Genomic DNA, 17,253 nt, shown 5'->3' on the forward strand with positions numbered 1-17,253 from the left:
AACTGTACATTAGCCCAACTGTGCAGAGTGTATGGCTCAATTCGGTTGTTTGCTCATTTTAGAAACTCGACGCGGAACCGCGAATTCAAAATGGTCCAAATACACTGGCGGAAGGGGTTCAACATAACGGGTGGAGAGTTCCTTGTCCCTGTGGCACACTGAAAGCCCGTGAAAGCATGCACGTATTAAAACGAACTGCACGGTACAGAAGCGCAGGACCGCCATGGCACCATCGCCATCGCCGTGGAACCTACTTGTGCAATTTTGTAGCACTTAATACTTGTTTACAATCAATTTCGATGCTCCACTGGATGCTGTCAGTAATGTTGCAGTTCCAGTATGTGCCTCGGATTGTATTCTCACGATAAAACTTCTCGCTGAAACTATGATGAAAGTGAACCAAGTTGCCATTTTCCTGCCCACCTATCACCGCACGGACACGGAACTTTTGGAAACTTTTGGTGCTCGTGCGTTGTAAACCATAAACCGAAACCGAGATGCTTTGCGCAGTGTGTCTTTGAGACCCGTGCTACTCCTATTCGTCATCGTCCGCCAGCATTGGAACCCCATCGAGCTTCTTCAGCTGCGGCAACCGTTTCATGACTTCGCGAAAGTAGATCGGTTCGTCGAGGTTTTCGACAAGCGGATTTCCGGCAAACATCAAATCCTCCAGCGCGGGCGCCGCCTGCAGTTTTACGAGCTCGGTCCAGTCGCGCACCGAGTTGTTGGCCATGTAGAGCACTTTCAGTTTGCGCAAACTTTCGACACCCTTCAGACGGTCGATTTGGTTATAGCTGATCCACAGTTCCTCCAGTGTATCGCCGACCGCTTCCTGGAAGTACGGGCATCGATAGGATACGGTGCAGAAGTCAGTCAGCTGTGCGGAGCTGACACATGTCGGCGCATCTTACAATGCCACTCAACGATTTGATGTAGTTTCGACCCAGCGAAAGTATGCGCAAGTTCTTCATCCCGTTCAAGCCGGAAATTTTTTCAACCATGTTGGAGGACAGGCTCAACTTTCTGCAAATACAGATGTAGCGCTTCATTAACGCACACGTATAGCAAATAATGTTAACCTCCGAAAAGGGGTTATGGCCAAGCAAGAAAGGATAAAACAATGGTCACATTGTTGCGAACGTTCTCGCCCACTTCTCATGGCCGGTGAGTGGCTCGAAGAGCTGTGCGAAACTTACTCACAGTTCACCAGCGTCCCGAGGGTGCCGTCCATTTTCTCCATCGGAGGCCATCTAAACTGCAGCTGAATGTCTTTCGCTTCGATTGGATCTTGTCCATCGTGTTCCTCCTGCCAGCGCTTCAGAGCTTCTTTTACGGTTGTCGAACGGGACATCGTGCTGTGTCACAAGAGCTCTGCTCAAGCATCCACTATCCGTGTTTCTTATTGTGTATTGCCTCTTCGGGATGTTACAGCACTTCACGGACTACGGTCCACGGCCGCTTGTTCTGCGGCAGAAAATGTCAGTCATGGAACACTACGAAAAACAGATGCCTACTTCGTCGCCCGCAGAGGGTAAAGGGAACCGTTGTGCGTAGGAAGCAATTAATTAATCACCTTCCGGCCACCGGGTGATGGGCAAGAACGACGTCGACTGAATCACTGAAGCGTCACCATCGGCTCCCGACCCCCATCACATTTATTTCGAGCTAATTGTAGCATGGAATAAACGAAACGTTTAATCGGCGCAAGCAAATAAAGGCATGGACCCCACCGCAGCATCCTTCGATCGCTATCTCAAATATGTAACGTCACGAATGGAGACGTTGGATAATTTAATAATAAGCGTCGAGATCGTGCTGCAGATAACGACGACCAAAAGTGGTAATAAAAGTTCGATACCAAACTGTAAGCCGTCAGATGTCGCACCCAGGACAGTTCTCGTTTTGGGTCACGCCTGTTTGAGTAAACCAACTTTGACCGCAACTATGGCTCATGTCATTCTTGCCCGTCTGAACTTGCTTCTGATGGCACCGAGGATAATGAAGAAATCTTTCAAATGAAATATTCAGCAATATGTTATCAAAGCCAATACCGAAAATAACTCAATGTGCGTATTCAGAACGCGTAGAAAAATAGAACATTTCTTGCGTCAGCCTCATCAATGTTCCAAAGAGCACTTTCGAGAGCTACTTGAACAAATATGTGCTCGCAAGGCAACTGAAAAAAATAGAAACAGTTTCTCTAACGAAAATATTGAACCGTTTTAAGCAGAACCAGAACATCCAGAATGATACGTTCGTTGCGAACGTTTTCTCTAGAACTGACTAATATTCTTGGACTCGGGCCTTTTTCATTGCATACTCTTGAGAAAATTCATTGAAAAGCCCCATAAAATGGCGTCCTCATAAATTCAAGCCGATGGGCACCGTTGGAGAAGTTATTAGAAGGAGCCTATTACAGAATGCCATACACTAGTTAGTATGCTAGTCGATATGGTCGACAATTTAAGAACCGCCACCGGTCGGCAGCAACTCACGAGCCCCGCAATTTAGCGGACCCGGCCATAAATTGACGCCAACGAAGACAGATTTATGAGAATTTCGAGCCACATGGCCACAGCCTGACTGAACCGGGGAGTAGCAGCAGAAGCTGGGTGCGAAATCGAAACGCATCACAACACCATCGTAGCAATCACTGCTCGAAACCCCAGGCAACCGGCAGAAAACCAATAACGCGTACTGTGGGAAATATAATGAGTAACAGAGGAACGGCAGCAGTCGTCCAAGTGTGGCGACGCATTGAGCTCCGGAACGTGCAGCTTCTGCGTTTGGCGTCCGTACCGCTCGTGGACGTGGATTTTCTACCATTCTGGGAGGCATACGACGAGGCACAACGTGCGCTGCTCCAAGCCTGTGATTCACTGTCTACTGCCACCACGGCCTATCAACGGCAAAGGACCATTTTGGCGTTGGAACTTCGGGTTGTATCCCTGAAACGGCAGAAGGTGAGCTGCGTGAGGAACATTTCCAAACTCAACCAAACCCGGAAGGACGTACCGGGCCCACTGCTGAAGAAAACCGTGGAGCAGCGCCTGAAAAAGTAAGCCCCAATGCTGTTAGGGCCGAGAAGTTGTAATGTAAATTTTGACCTTCCCATGATTTCTAGCGCAGTAACGCATTTGGTCCGCTTCCACGGCTCGTTTCGAGAGCAAACCGAAACGGAGATTGGATCTCTCGACGATATCTACCAAATTGCTGAGTTGAAGCAGCGGCTCTCTAGGACCGATTTTCTGCACCAAGTCGTTTGCAAGAACCATTTGAATTGTTTGCACACTCTCCGGCTGGACGACATTGAGCTCACGCTCGGTCTGCACTGCGTCCTGTTACGGTCGGAAGCCAACTTCTTTCTCGTTCTCATTCTGGTGCAGTTCAAGGAGCTGCTGGAGACGATGGACAGCGAGGAGGATGTACGCTCGATCCAAGACCTCCTTCAGGAGGAAATACAGCACGCGTTGAATGAAAACCGCGAAGACGAGGAGGAGATTTTGGAGCTACGCAAGAAGCTCTTTTCTTCATCCCTCAGTCTGACGGCGCAACGGGACATTGTTATCGAGCAGCGTGATCAACAGGCGGCCGTTCTCGAGAACCAGATTCTGCAGATCGATCAGCTAGAGAGCGAACGGAATCAAATTGAGGAACGTGTTGCGCAACTCATCGAATCACGGGAAAGCATCCAGCGCCAACTCGAGAACTGGCAATGCCTGTCACAGAGTAGCATACGTGACATCACCCGTTTGGAGAAGCTGTTTCAGATACTGGAGCGAAAAATGTTGTTCCGTAACGAACAATATCAGCGAGAAGCTCTCGTGCTGCAACAGAAGCGTCTCGAGATTCTGGAAGATGCCAACTTGGCCGCGGACGAAAGGACCCGGCGGCTGAGTGCGTGGGATGTGGAACTAACGGAGCGTCAAAAATCGCACAAAAGCAACATCGATATACTGGAAGCACAGTGTGATAAACTTAAAACAATGAGTAAAAATTTGGTCGGTAATGCGGATACCTTGAGGGCCGAGATGGCCCAGGAGCACCAGGTCGCAATGGCAGACTTAGAACGTCAGAAGCAGCTGGTACAGACCGCGTCACAGTTAAGCCTCATCGAAGCGACTGCACGCAACAGACAGAAGGAGTACGACAGGAGTGTGGCCATGGTGGAGCGCGCTCGGGCTAGGACCGAATATCAGATGGACGACCAAGGACGCTACTATCTGAACGATGCAGGCGTACGAATCTATCAGCGACACTCTGGTGCAACTGAATATCGTTTAGGAGATGACGGCCAGTTGATAAGAGCTTCGGACTCCGCAGTCAGTCCGAGGAGACTAATTTCAGAAGCAACCAACAGCCCCCGGACATCAACTGGCCAGCAGTGGATAACAGCTTCGCACTCCACCCTCAGTCCGAGGAGGGAAACTTCAGAAGTAACCGGTAGCCCCCGGACATTAACTGGCAAACCGCCATCCGATGAATCTATGCGCGAAGTACCCACACCATCCTCTTTGGTAAATGACTTAAGCAACAGTTCTAAATCGAAGCCCAGCAATTCCGACGAAGAAGCTAGCCGATCGTCTTCGGTGGTGTTTGAGTCGGAGTCGGAAATTTTGCGCAAACGTGTTGCTGCCGATGTCGCTTACGCAATCGAAGCGGTAGGTTTGCCGGTACGCAAGGGTATGGCTGCCGTTGCTTTGCATCGGCCAACCGATCCAGTAGAATATTTGGCAAATTATTTGAAAACGTACCGAGAAAATAGCATCGCTGCTGAGGTGCGCCGAGGACTAATCGAGAGTCTGCAGTGAGAATATTGATATCGAAACTTGAACGTTCGCATTCATTTTTTAAATTAATAATCGAAAACTTAACAAATTAGAATCCAAACCTCAATTTAAAAAAAAATGTGTTGGGTATAATTTGCCTATTTTCATGCTTAATAATGGTCGTTAAATAAAGCATAAATATTATTTACATAACTTATGTTATGTTTTTAACCGGTATGGTTACCGAATATGTTTTTTCCGTCCTCTAGCACCTAGGATGCGTTACTGTTACAGGACACGGTTGATGAATTATGAGAATGGCATAAAATGATATTGATGAGACCTGTTATATGCTAAAAAACATCAAGACCTTCGCTATTCCTTCCAATAGTCTAAACCCTCCAAAACCATTCAACCATAGTCTTAGAGGAAAATATATAATCATTCATGACTATACTACTGACAGTTTGATTTATTATAAATCGAAGAGCTATCTTAGTGATTTTCTTCCAGAATTCGTGAGCAAAAAATCAATTCCATACCAGCACCATCGACAGCAACCATCAGTACGCACATTAGTCACGCAAGATCTATGCATAACTCGAGCCAGGCACTTTCCCAAATCATTTTCGCCCAAAGATTTGGGCGAACGATGGTTAAAATCTTTACGTAAATGGAGGCGCCTTGTTACCACAGCAAGCCACAGCATGCACCAACTACCGGGCGGGTCTGTTCCGTTGCGGCTCAGCGGGTTCCGTAGCGGCAAAACATGAGGCAACGAAAGTTTCACCACACATGTTGGGTGATAAAATTAATGAACATCGTGTATCAATTCAATCCATCTTCCAACGTCTTTCACACCGATTTCCGGCAGCTCCGAGGAGTCCTGGTCTGACGGTTCCGATAACGAGTCGAAGGGTGCGCGCCCACCGAAAACATGGCTCCGGAAAGGCTTTACTTTTTCGCCCGATCGAACCCCGATCGAAACCAAAATTTCGTAACACCTAAACGATGAGGTCAGGATGGTGGATTTGCACACATCCAGCCACGAAGGTTGCCAAACTACGGTCGAGGAAGCACCGCCAATACATTCCGTGGTAAACGAAAGCCAAATTATAATCATAGCTATCATCATCATCATCATCATCATCGTCGTCTACTTCTTCCCAGCAATAGGACCGTTTTCCATTTTCTAGTGAAACTTTCATCCCCGCATCCCTCAGGAGTGCTTAATTAAATCAGGATGATAACCGTGGCCGAGTCGGTTCGATGGCGGTTGGCTAGTGACGGCAGCGGTAGCTGGGACGTCGCAATTGAATCTCAGAACGGAATACATGTACGCTACACTTCCGGGCTAGCATTATTTAATTGGCCTGCAAGCGCGATGGCTGCGCGGATGTCCTTCTGTCCACGGTTAACCTCACGGGGACGAAAGTTTTCTCGCCTCGCTAGTTAAACAATGACTCAGAGCGAAGTTTGTCTTCGTGCTTCTTGGGCCAATAATGGTTTCGTGGATGAAGTTTTTCGCTTGATTTTTCTAGTGAAATTTGATTGGGCCATTTTAGGGATAACGGCCTTCTGGCCCGTTAACGGCAATGACAGGCGTTGTTCTTCATGATGATGCCGATGTTGCTCCATTTTCAGATGATTTGAGCTTAAAAAAAGATCCTCCCTTAATGCTGCTTTCCATCGGCAGACATACCGTTAACATTCTCTCTTTTTTTTCGACAAATCTTTCGCTGCCAATCAAAATGTCATGTTAAATATCAAGAAAGTTTCATCTTTCTGGTGCAAAGCAAAGGATCTTTTTTTCGTCCATAACAGCAGTAGGCGGTTTTCTGTCTACGAAGCTACCGTGGGTTGTTTCTTTTGTAATTTATTCCACAGAGAACCACATAAAAGTTTGTGGGTTTGTGGTAGTGAAGTAGAACACAACAACGTACCGAGAATACACATCAAAGATGCAGCTAAATGAATCTCAAGCACACGGGCACATATCGAGTAAAATATTATACCCAACGCCTAGCGTTGGCTAGTTTAATAGCTTCAGCCCCATGACGAAAAAAGTATACAATAATGCAAACTGAACGAAAACTTGAGAATACTTGATTGTGAATCCCTTTGGAATGATACCAAACTGAACTGCCTCAAGCGATAGATATATAACGCGTGCATGGAGTAAATAGTAAGTTCATCAAATAATTAGATAAGTTTGAGTTCGGTCAAACGAGATAAAGAGAGATTAATTACACACCATCACAACCAAAAACGTTTACTAAGTTTCGATAATAATCGAATAGATTCGAAATGATATAATGTATGACAAGGTCAAGGAAGGTAAAGGATAATTATGTAAGCCTTTTTCGTAAATTTTTGTCGCTTATCGATTATCGCAAAGCATAGCAAATGGATTAACATTTGCCATATGGACAGTAATTTTACAACAACTTTGTCAGCTAATACTGTCAATTTAAAAATTGTCGATAAAAACCTTACCTCAATAAATAAAAACAACTTCAAATTGAATAAAGGCTCGTAAACATTACTCAAATACGGTCTCGTATCCATAAATCAAACAAAATCAGCAAAAGGGTAGCGAAGGGCAACATATTGAAATGAAATAGGAGATGTTTCTGAAGCATGAAAATACACCTTCTACCAAATAGACCGGTATTATTCCAGGCCTGTCCAGGTGTGAATTCTTTTTCGCAACCGATCAGAAAACGTGCCTTCCCCATAACCACAACAAGGCTGTAAGGGCGCTTGGTTTTTAAATACTTTCGAGAAGGAGGTCGGATTGGTTCTCGAATTTCGCCCCACACGACATGCATGGTCAGTCGCGATAGGATTTCATTTCCGATTCCACCTCAACCGATAAACCGGAACCGAGGTAGCGTTGGATTGATTCACCGGCTCGGTTAGTATCAGATTCGACGACGGCAATCGATACCACTCCGGAGGAATATCATTCGTCCAGACAAGACGTTAGGAGTCATCTGGGAAAGGCCCCAAGCCATCAGTTCTCTTTCTTGTGAAGTTCTCGGTCGCCTCTTACCACCCTCGTATTTGCCTCTGAAGGCGTAGCCGAATTTCGAGTTTACTGCTCCGGAGGGAATGTGAAAACCCGTAAACACCCGCCACCGTTAATCGAGCAGGACGACGTCTCTTTTTCAGCTTCAGATTCTGAGCTTTGCTGCTTATCCAACGTCCCCGAAGAACCTGGGCCCGGCGTTGAGAAAGCTGCTTTTCTTGGAATTAAATATTTCATTTCCATCGGAAACGGAATATTTGTGCGTTTATTTATTTCATGCTTAATGATTTGGTGTTCGTTTTGGGATTTCCGACCACGAATCAAGTCAACTGGAACCAGTAAAGTAACGGCTCGGCAGCTTCTCGTTTGAAGTAGGCTATCCGAGCGCAGCTGTAGTTTGCGGAACGCAATCTTCGTACGGAGCTGTGTGTTAACGATTACAGATTACTGGAAAGTGTTGTAGAAAGATTGAACATTAGTCTGGAAAGAAGGACCAAAGCTTTACGCATCTGGTTAAGCAGTTTAACACCGTTTTGTCTTTTAGTAGTGCTCCATAGTTCCGATACGAAAATTTATATTTTAGCTACAAAAAAGATTATTCTAAAAAACACCCAAAACACCTCTTCAACTTGATAGCATTTGATAAAGCTTCATTATACTGCATCAATAAGCATACCTTCCAAATCGGAATATTAACAACTTTTTAAGTCATTCTAATGAGTCTAATGTTCCAAACACTTCCATAGCACAACCAAGCAGAATTCAAGAGCCGTGCGAAATATAACAACTGAATTCCGAACGTTCCGAACGTCATAGGCAAACTAGAGTAGCTCCAAAACTTACTCATAAAACATTCAAAAGTACGTGCATGCGACAAAAATACTTGCCAAGCAATGCAGCTTTTTCATACAATGCACACAATTTAAATGAGATGTTCACACATCATCCAACACGATGCAGAAAAAACTCCCCCACGCACACACGGTTGTAGTTGGTAAAGTGTTTAGTAAACAGCAAAAGTGCTGCTGACGTGACGCAGACGAGCGAGATGTTTGCACCGCGTGAAGAAAGTTGCACCCGACTTCACCAACAGTGGCGAAATTCCCGAGTTCGTTTTCTTATCGCCATCTCGGAGATGTGGCAAAAAGTGTTGGACTCACCGTCGGAGATAAGTACCTTCCCTCGGCTGCAAATAATAAAGGAGATGAGCCACACGGTGCCCCATATTCGGTGAGTTTTCTCTGCAGCAACTTGAACCCGCGATAGTAGATGCGTTGCGCATTGCAATTCTCACATTTCTTGCACCTCTCAAGGTGTGGCAAATGGAAATTTTATGACAATTACTTCCTTCATCGGAATGCCCGGGAAAAGTGGCACACCATGGAGCAACATAAAGCCTGTCCCACGTTAAATCGGGAAAAGTTGTATGTCTTCTAGCAGTGCCTCTAGTGGTCGGATTTCTAATGTTTTGACAGCTATGTCTTTAGTAAACATTCGACTTTCAGTGCTGAAAGTTTCATCTTGGTACGTGGAGTTTATAAAAAGTTATGCTCAATGGAACTCGAAAGAAGAAAAATAATTCTGCACACTCACGTCGAGAACCCGACGTGGTCTGCTTTAAAAATCTCAAAAACACTAAAATTCGCAAAATCAACTGTATATTCTGTACTTTAACGTTTCCGGCAACCCAATACCGTAGACCGAAAGATTCAGAGTAGGTGTCGTAGTGAAACATACGACCGGCAGCTGATCTGGAAGGTGTTGAGATCAATTAAGGCAAATCCTGGACCCCCGGTTCGGGATATTGAAAAAAAAATCGTGCCAGCAGAAATACTGTCCAGAGGATCTGTCTATGAAAAAGCTTGTGTTTTTTTCTTGCATGTAAGCATCCAAAAAGGACATTTAAGCAAAACTTAATCGCTAAAACACGCGCTAGAAAGTTGTACGAGAAGGTTCTGACGAGGTAAAAAGTATGGTTGCTTATGGACGACGAAACATACATGAAAATGGATTTTGGACAGCTTCCTGGACCAAAATATTTTCTCGCCGCGGCACGGGGAGATGTCCTATCCAAGTTCAAATATGTATTCGTCAATAAATTTGCACGGAAACTACTGTTTTTGTCAAGGAATTTGCACCTGTTGACCGAAACCAAGGTTTTCATCACAAACACGATGTTGAACTCAACGCTGTACAAAGACGAGTGCCTCGAAAAGCGAGTTATATCATTTATTAAGTCACACAAAGGTCCGATTAAGTTTTAGCCTGATTTGGCAAGCTGCCACTACACCATGGAGGTAGTTCAGTGGTACCGTGACAATAAGGTGGATTTCATCGCAAATGATATCAACCCACCAAATTGACCTAAACTCCACCCAATCGAAAATTATTGGGCAATAATCAAATGGAAGTTGAAGAAGACTGGAAAGGTGATGTAGGATGCTGCAGAGATGGCAATAAATTGAAACAAATCAGCCGCTGAGGTGGACCAGAAGATTGTGCAGAAAATAATAGCGCGCATTCCAAAGAAAGTTCGAGATTTCATCCGACCACCAACAAAATAATTTTTTTGAAATTTTTCTCTTAAAGTACAATAAAATACCTTCATTTTGACACCTTGACATGTTTCCTAAGACAAACCAACCCCGAGATAGAGCTAATGCAATTGTTCCCGATTTTACGTGGGACAGGCTTTAATTCTCCTTATGCTTGTTTTACTGTGACGCCAGGAAGCGACGCCATTTGGTGTCTCTGTAATTGGGTTGCCAAAGGGGAAGAATATCGTGATAAAATGGTGATTTGAAGCTCAGAAAGTTTGTTAAAAAGCTTTTCAACATACTTTTTCATCAAGATTATTATTGCTTTACCCCGAATCGGCGACGCAAAATTTTGCTACAATAAATGAAAAAGTTTTGTATGATAGTGATCAACCACGAAAACAGTTTTATTGGCCAGGAAATGGGCGTTATCATTGGTTGGTCTTTATGGTTGCAGTAGAAGAAACAATATTATGTTTCCATTTATTTCGCTTGCCATGCTCGCTCCTCATAACAATGACCCTGTGTGTGTGTGTCCAAAAACTGGAAAGCGAGCCTCCAAGAGAATCGCGAGAACGAAATTTCGTCGACCGAATTTTAACAGCATCTCAACCGTTTTGACATGGGATTCCCGCGCATTCCGAGGTTCATGTGTCGGGTAGATCGTTTCCAGAGGGCACGAACGGGCGCGCACACTTCCGAAGGACGTCCATCTGTTCTGGAATGATGTAAAGGCGTTTCTGGGGCCGCGGGCGGTTAAATGAACGTTGCTGACATTATCTAATTAAAAATAATTAATCATCATTTGCCAGAAACCTGTGAAAACTGTGACCGCAGCACTCTGGTGTGTTTGAAAATTAATCATCTAATAAACACATTAAGTTATAAGGATTCGTTCAAGCAAACCTGGCGTTTGCGTATAAAAATGAATAAAAAGAACGTATTTATTTGACATTATAATTATATTGATAAAAAGCAATGCTCCGATCCGGTCTCTTCGGATACAATGGAAGCGAAAAGATTTATCACAAAATAGATAACTACATTTAGTGCGAAGGGAAGAAAATGAAAAGCCAATAACGGCGGCAGAAAGACGAGCCTCCGGAAAACCCATCGTGTACGAAAACCTTTCGAGCTGCTGGCGCAACACATTCAACGTTTTTCGACCGTGCCGTTATCAAATGAACTTTTATCACATCGACAGATCGCATTAACAGCGTCTCGGTAGCGACCATAAATAATACATTATATTACTGGGGTTCGCGAAAAAAAGTTTCCGGTTGTCTTTCTCCGGTATCGAAGAAAGTATCACTCCCCTCTTCCGGAAAGTATCACTCACAAGTACAACACAAGCGGTAAGTAAAGTTTCTTTTTTGTCTTCCGCCGGTCCACATATCGGGGGACCTTTAATCGTCTTCCCATCCGGCAAAAACTGTACAAGGATAACACGCGCTGGGCTCGAATAGGGGAGCACAACAGGACGATACACATTCGGCACACAGGATTTTCGCATGAAAGTTTACGCAATACACGGTAGTTCCGTTTGAAGAGCAGGCAGCACTTCTTAAACATTGTTTCCCGTACGGTAACTCTTAAAGGCACCAAACACCGTTTGCCGTGCGCCGTAATATGGGGGGAAATTTTGTAAAAACATTTATTTTTCTGTCAGCCAGTCCTGTATGGTAATTTGCTTCGAATGCTGCGCGGGCGGCACGGCCTCGGCGGGGTGGTTGGTTTATTGCCCATTTCTTTTCCCAACTGCCGCCTAAGGAGTTTTAAGGGCGCTGTTTATCTCTGGTCTTCTGCGGACTCGAAAACAAATCAACAAAACACAGTGGGAACGATACAGCCTGCTTTGAAGTGTTTGTATCGTCGTTTGTTGTCGAAAGTAATCGTGTTTTTCGTTTGAAATTTTGTTTTCAAAAGTAGAGCAGCAACCTCATTCGCAGGAGTTTCGCAAATTTCCATGGAAACTGTATCATCATCCAGCAGCAGCAGGTTCGTCTGTCCGACTATTTGAAGTTTGATCAAAGTCCCCTTTTCGACCGCAGTAGGATTTGAAGATGATTCCTGCGCTCGGAACAGACAGGTAGGATTGTGGGATTAACGGCTTTTGGCCTACAAACAGGCGAAACACGTGACTACATTCCTGCCTTTGGCCACGATTTGGGAACGATATTTGTCAGATGCCAAACCAAACAGATGGAATGTTCTCCGGGCTAGTGTTTAAATTAAAATCTTTTGAAAGAAACTGTCAATTAGTTTTATCGAAGAGAATATTGTTATTTTTTTAATTACTTCAGTTTGAATATCATCATACGTCTGAAGAGGTTCCAATTCTTTTAATTTAAATTTCATTATTATACGATAGGCTTTGCTGTCTTTATTCGCGTCTTTATCAGAAACAATTTCGGGGAACTTTGTGCCCGCTCGTGTGATTTACAGCATTATCTCGAAAAGGTTTGACTTTTGCCATGCGCCATGCTGTCCATGCTTCGCTTGGTGTCGGCTCCCTTTAATGAGTACCGAAGGATCGGTTCGCGTTCGGTTCTCTCAGCTCGTTGAACATTTCAACTTTCGTTCCGCAACAATCCTACTCATTTTGTCAAACATTCCTGCCCCAATATACGTTACGCAATGGGAGGAATTGTTTTCACTTGTCCCGGTTCCCTTGCCGTCGGAAACGACATGGCTCCGGCTTGTTAGCTACTACAAACGCTTCCAGCACGCTTTCCACCGAACCTTCCGGAACGATAACTTCTTCTTCCGCCTGTTGGCGACAGGAATTAAAATTAATTAAAAAGGATTTTGTCGACCGCAGCGTGGAAGTGTTTAGTTTGACAGGGTTTTACGTACTATTTGCATACTGATGCTTGTCAGGGGGAGGTTTGTTTCGGTAGTTTTAGAGCTTTTTTTAAATTATTCCCTAAAATAAACGATTCATGTGCGTTAGTAACATGGTGTTACTAACGGCAAATTAGGCATGATAAAATTATTTAATAAACAGTTCACATAAATTTATAAACGCAGCACCACAATTAGTTCTCTTACCTTTAATAAGAATCACCAAAGTTAGAAAACTGAAACGAAAAAGATATAACTCAAAATTAGTATACGAATTGGTTAAATTTAAATTTAGTTTCTCTTTCGTTCATTCATTCATTAGTTTAACATTTATATCGATTCAAGTAACTGTCGAGTTATGGAATATGTTTCTTATACTTATTACGTTGTATAAAATTCGTTACCACCATTCGGGTTTAGGATGTAATTGGGTTAAAAAGAATCAATTTGGTGCTTTGCAGTATCGTGTCCCGAAACATCACAAGCATTGGTAAAAGAGTGCCGTTAACTGTTTACGATGGTGTCCATCCTTGCGCTGGTGATGATGTTCGATGGCAGGATGACATTGTACGTTAACGAGGAACAAATTATTTCACAAAACGACCAGAGAAAACGTGTGCAAGGCGAGATGAGAGACACAGACATACACACACAATACAGCTGTTATCGGGACACACAGTGCCGAGTGCTTTACGGGTTGTTTCTGCAAGAAGACGAACACTTTGAACGTGGCTGCTGGCGAGAACGAAATGACAAAACACAACGGTGGGTGAAATTTATGAACCATGGAAACCCATTTTATGCACCATCTAAGACGTGCCTTCTTTTGGGGTCGCGCATCATTTTAACAAGAAACCAAGAGCCATAAATTGGGATGACGAGGACACGGTGCGCCCGGTTGCAAGGACTAACTTCCCGATTATTTCCGAGCACAGCATCTTCTCTGTTCTCTCCACAACAAAACGAGCTCTCCTGAAACAACTGTGGAACACTGAAGAGGTCCTTGGAGAATAAGTCACTTCTGTTAGTGTGTGTGTGTAGCAGCACTATTAACAAATTTATCCCCGATGAATTATTTATGAATCAACTAGTTTGTCACATTATGCTCGGGACCCAACATACGCCCCAGTGCGAATGATGCATAATGGATTGATACATTTTTCCATCCGTCAACACACAAAAAGCACCAACATTAATCATTCAGCAATCCCTAGGAAGACAAATCACACATTCACAGTTGATTTGACTATTGACTCCAGAAAATAATTAATTGTACAACCCCTAAAGAGATATCCCAAATGAGGAAAGCACTTTTCAGTCCACCACCATCCAGAAATCAGATTTTCTTTAATTGAAAAACTTTCATCCAGATTGCGCGACACCAAACAACAAAGTATTCATGAGGATCCCGAAAAGGGGGCTGAAACTCCACAAAACCGGCCCCGTTCATTTTTTCACGGATCATGAAGTTACTAAGTCGCCCGTAAAAATGGCCCAAATAATGGTCTCAGAGCAAGGGCGTACACAACGAACGGAATGGAATCGACGTGATCCGATCTAATAAACCTCTTATAAAATACACCGCACAATGTGTCTGGACACTCGCCTTCCACATTAAACAGCATCAACCTTTGTAGGAGTCACGCGGAAGAAATTCGACGAAGGAAACTCGAACCATATCAGAATCTAACGCCTCCGGCTGACGTCATTAGGGTCAGCGTGATTTCTTCGGCGAATAAATGATTATGACTGTGCCGAGCGACGATCATTACGATGTAGCCGATTGTGGTTGCGTTGGTGGTGGCGGCGGCGGCGATTAGTTTCTGTCCGATGCCCGCGAACCACCAACGAACGATTGTCCCCGGAGGAACTACGCGATTGCACCGAATGAACATTCGAGCCGTCGATGCTTCTGTCTCCCTTTAATGCGTTCTTTCATTTTAGCCCATGTTGTTCCACTGTGGCCTGTTGCTCGAGGACGACAGAAAAATAAACCCTCATTAAATGGTACAGCTCCATAGAGACAATCACATACAATACGTAGCACCGCACCATTGTGGACCGGACATTATTCGAATAAAATATGCATATCGTAGAACCGTCAAGACAAAACGCCCACAACAAAAAGGTAATCGTTTTATGAAATAAAACAGGAATCAAATTTTTGAAACGATTAACGGTGGTATATTGTTTCGACGATGGACATAATGGGTCCTCCCCCGCCCAATAAGGCAGGCAGCCGATGTCTGGGTTGTGCCATCCCCAAGCGCAATTCGAGGTGGTTAAAATCACGAACCGACAATAGATTGTAATGGTAATGGTGATGGGTGGAAAGAAAAAGAACCCCGGACAGCCCGGAAGAGACCTCACCCTTTCCTGACGGAGAACCCTCCCCAAGGCGACATCGGCGTGACGTGTAACGAACAATACGCACGCAAAACAGAAGGTAAACAAATGGAACGCTACTCTCGAAAAGCACGCAAACGCGACACGGCAGAAAGATAAATTACCCTCATTATTGTTCGAAATTGCGCGTAAAAACAATCGAACTCATCGCGCGCCTGTGGAAACAAAACACGCAACGCAAAACTCGCAACGAAAGGGACAATCCGTACTGGGTTTTCCGCACACAAAAAAAAGAATGCTAAAAAAGGCAGTGGTTCTGAGCTAATGGCGGAGAAGCAACCGACAAAAATGCCCTTCGCAATTTAATCGGAATCCCCGTGGCGGAGAAAAGTTAAATGTGGCAAAACAGGAAAGCAAGAAACTTTTTTCTACAAAAACGCGCTTTGACCTTTTTGGCACGTTTTTGGGTCATCCAACCACACCGAAAGCGGAACATCTCGCATTTTCGGCTAATTCTTTACATTCTACGGTTTAGTTAAAGTATTTCGGACCCATCATAAAATGATGACACCACCTAACTAAAATGCAGCGACACGTAGCGAAAGTAATGGTCTATTGTTTGACGGTACAACCCGAGGGTACCATACAAAATTGCTACAATGAATTGGGCACCGACTGTCGATTCGCTGGGCGCTTTAAGGCAATTTAAACAAATTACTTTAAATTTTTGACATACAATTTTGTTACAAAGAATAAATCGTTTTTATGTGTTAAGAAGTATCACAATTCAAGGGCAACTTATTGCCGAGCGAATTGTTACTTTAACTAATGATGATTGCCTGTAATGATCCGTCACCGTCAAATCGTACAGAGTTTAAGGACGTTTATAAGAACTCTCACGTTATGCATAGGTAGACAAGAATCGAAACGTAGGCACGTAGGAATCACATGAGTGAGAGCGCACTGTGAATGCCGGCATTTAAACCGGCTCTTTACAGTTTTTGAATATACACAGCTGGTCAATGAAATAGGTAATTGTGTGAAGCTGATACAATTTGAACTGTACTCAAGCCATTACTAAACCAATGATCACCAAACTGCTACTGTACTTAGATATACTAGTTTATGTCATTTTTTTGCTATGTTAGTGATACTTATGTCAAAAGTGACAGGTGTGTTACCACTTATGTTGACAGCGGTCTGATTTGGCCTGGTCAATAAAATAGGTAATTCTGCCTATAGGGTAAATTTTAATGAATTTACACGGTTTACTCTTTTTATATTATCAAAAGTCAATATTTTATTTCAAAATTAGTCAGTACCGCGTATATCCACCATTGTTTTGGAGCACTTCATGCATTCTTCTTGGCAGTGAATCAACCAAACCCTGAAAAGTTTTTACTGGAATGGAATATCAGTCCTGCCGCAATTTTTGCCTCAATTCATCTTTGTTTGAAAACTATTATCCAGCTAACTTTTGCTTCAAGGTATTCCACAAGTTTTCAAAATGGTTTAAGTCAGGAGACTGACTTGGCCAAGGCGAAACTGACACATTATTGCCATCAAACCACGATTTCATAAGCTATGACGTATGCTTGCGATCGTTTTCTGGTTGAAATATCCATCTCAGTGGCATGATTTCTTCTACGTAAGGCAGCATAAACGTCTTCCATAATTGTTTTATACTCGAGAGCATGCATGGTGCTATTTACTCTGAAATAGGGAC

At 43.8% G+C, this 17,253-nt stretch overlaps 1 protein-coding gene across 1 annotated transcript; it reads right to left on the reverse strand.

Moving 5' to 3' along the window:
* Positions 1–535: 535 nt before the first annotated feature.
* LOC128273062 (dynein axonemal light chain 1-like) lies at positions 536–1,351 on the reverse strand. Its single transcript, XM_053010975.1, has 3 exons — positions 1,197–1,351; positions 912–1,023; positions 536–832 (listed from the first exon to the last, which is right to left on the reverse strand). Exons 1-3 carry the CDS (start codon positions 1,349–1,351, stop codon positions 536–538), a joined length of 564 nt encoding a protein of 187 aa, XP_052866935.1.
* Between the last annotated feature and the right edge of the window lie 15,902 nt (positions 1,352–17,253).

Source organism: Anopheles cruzii, chromosome 3 (assembly GCF_943734635.1).
Source record: "Anopheles cruzii chromosome 3, idAnoCruzAS_RS32_06, whole genome shotgun sequence".
NCBI lineage: Eukaryota > Metazoa > Arthropoda > Insecta > Diptera > Culicidae > Anopheles > Anopheles cruzii.

What these genes read in the sequence shown, in the direction of transcription:
- LOC128273062 (XM_053010975.1), bottom strand. Translation starts at nt 1,351, where the DNA reads ATGTCCCGTTCGACAACCGTAAAAGAAGCTCTGAAGCGCTGGCAGGAG. An exon ending in GGGACGCTGGTGAACTGTGA is followed by an intron (nt 1,024 to 1,196) that starts GTAAGTTTCGCA and finishes CTGTATTTGCAG; the next exon opens with AAAGTTGAGCCTGTCCTCCA. An exon ending in TCAAATCGTTGAGTGGCATT is followed by an intron (nt 833 to 911) that starts GTAAGATGCGCC and finishes CCGTACTTCCAG; the next exon opens with GAAGCGGTCGGCGATACACT.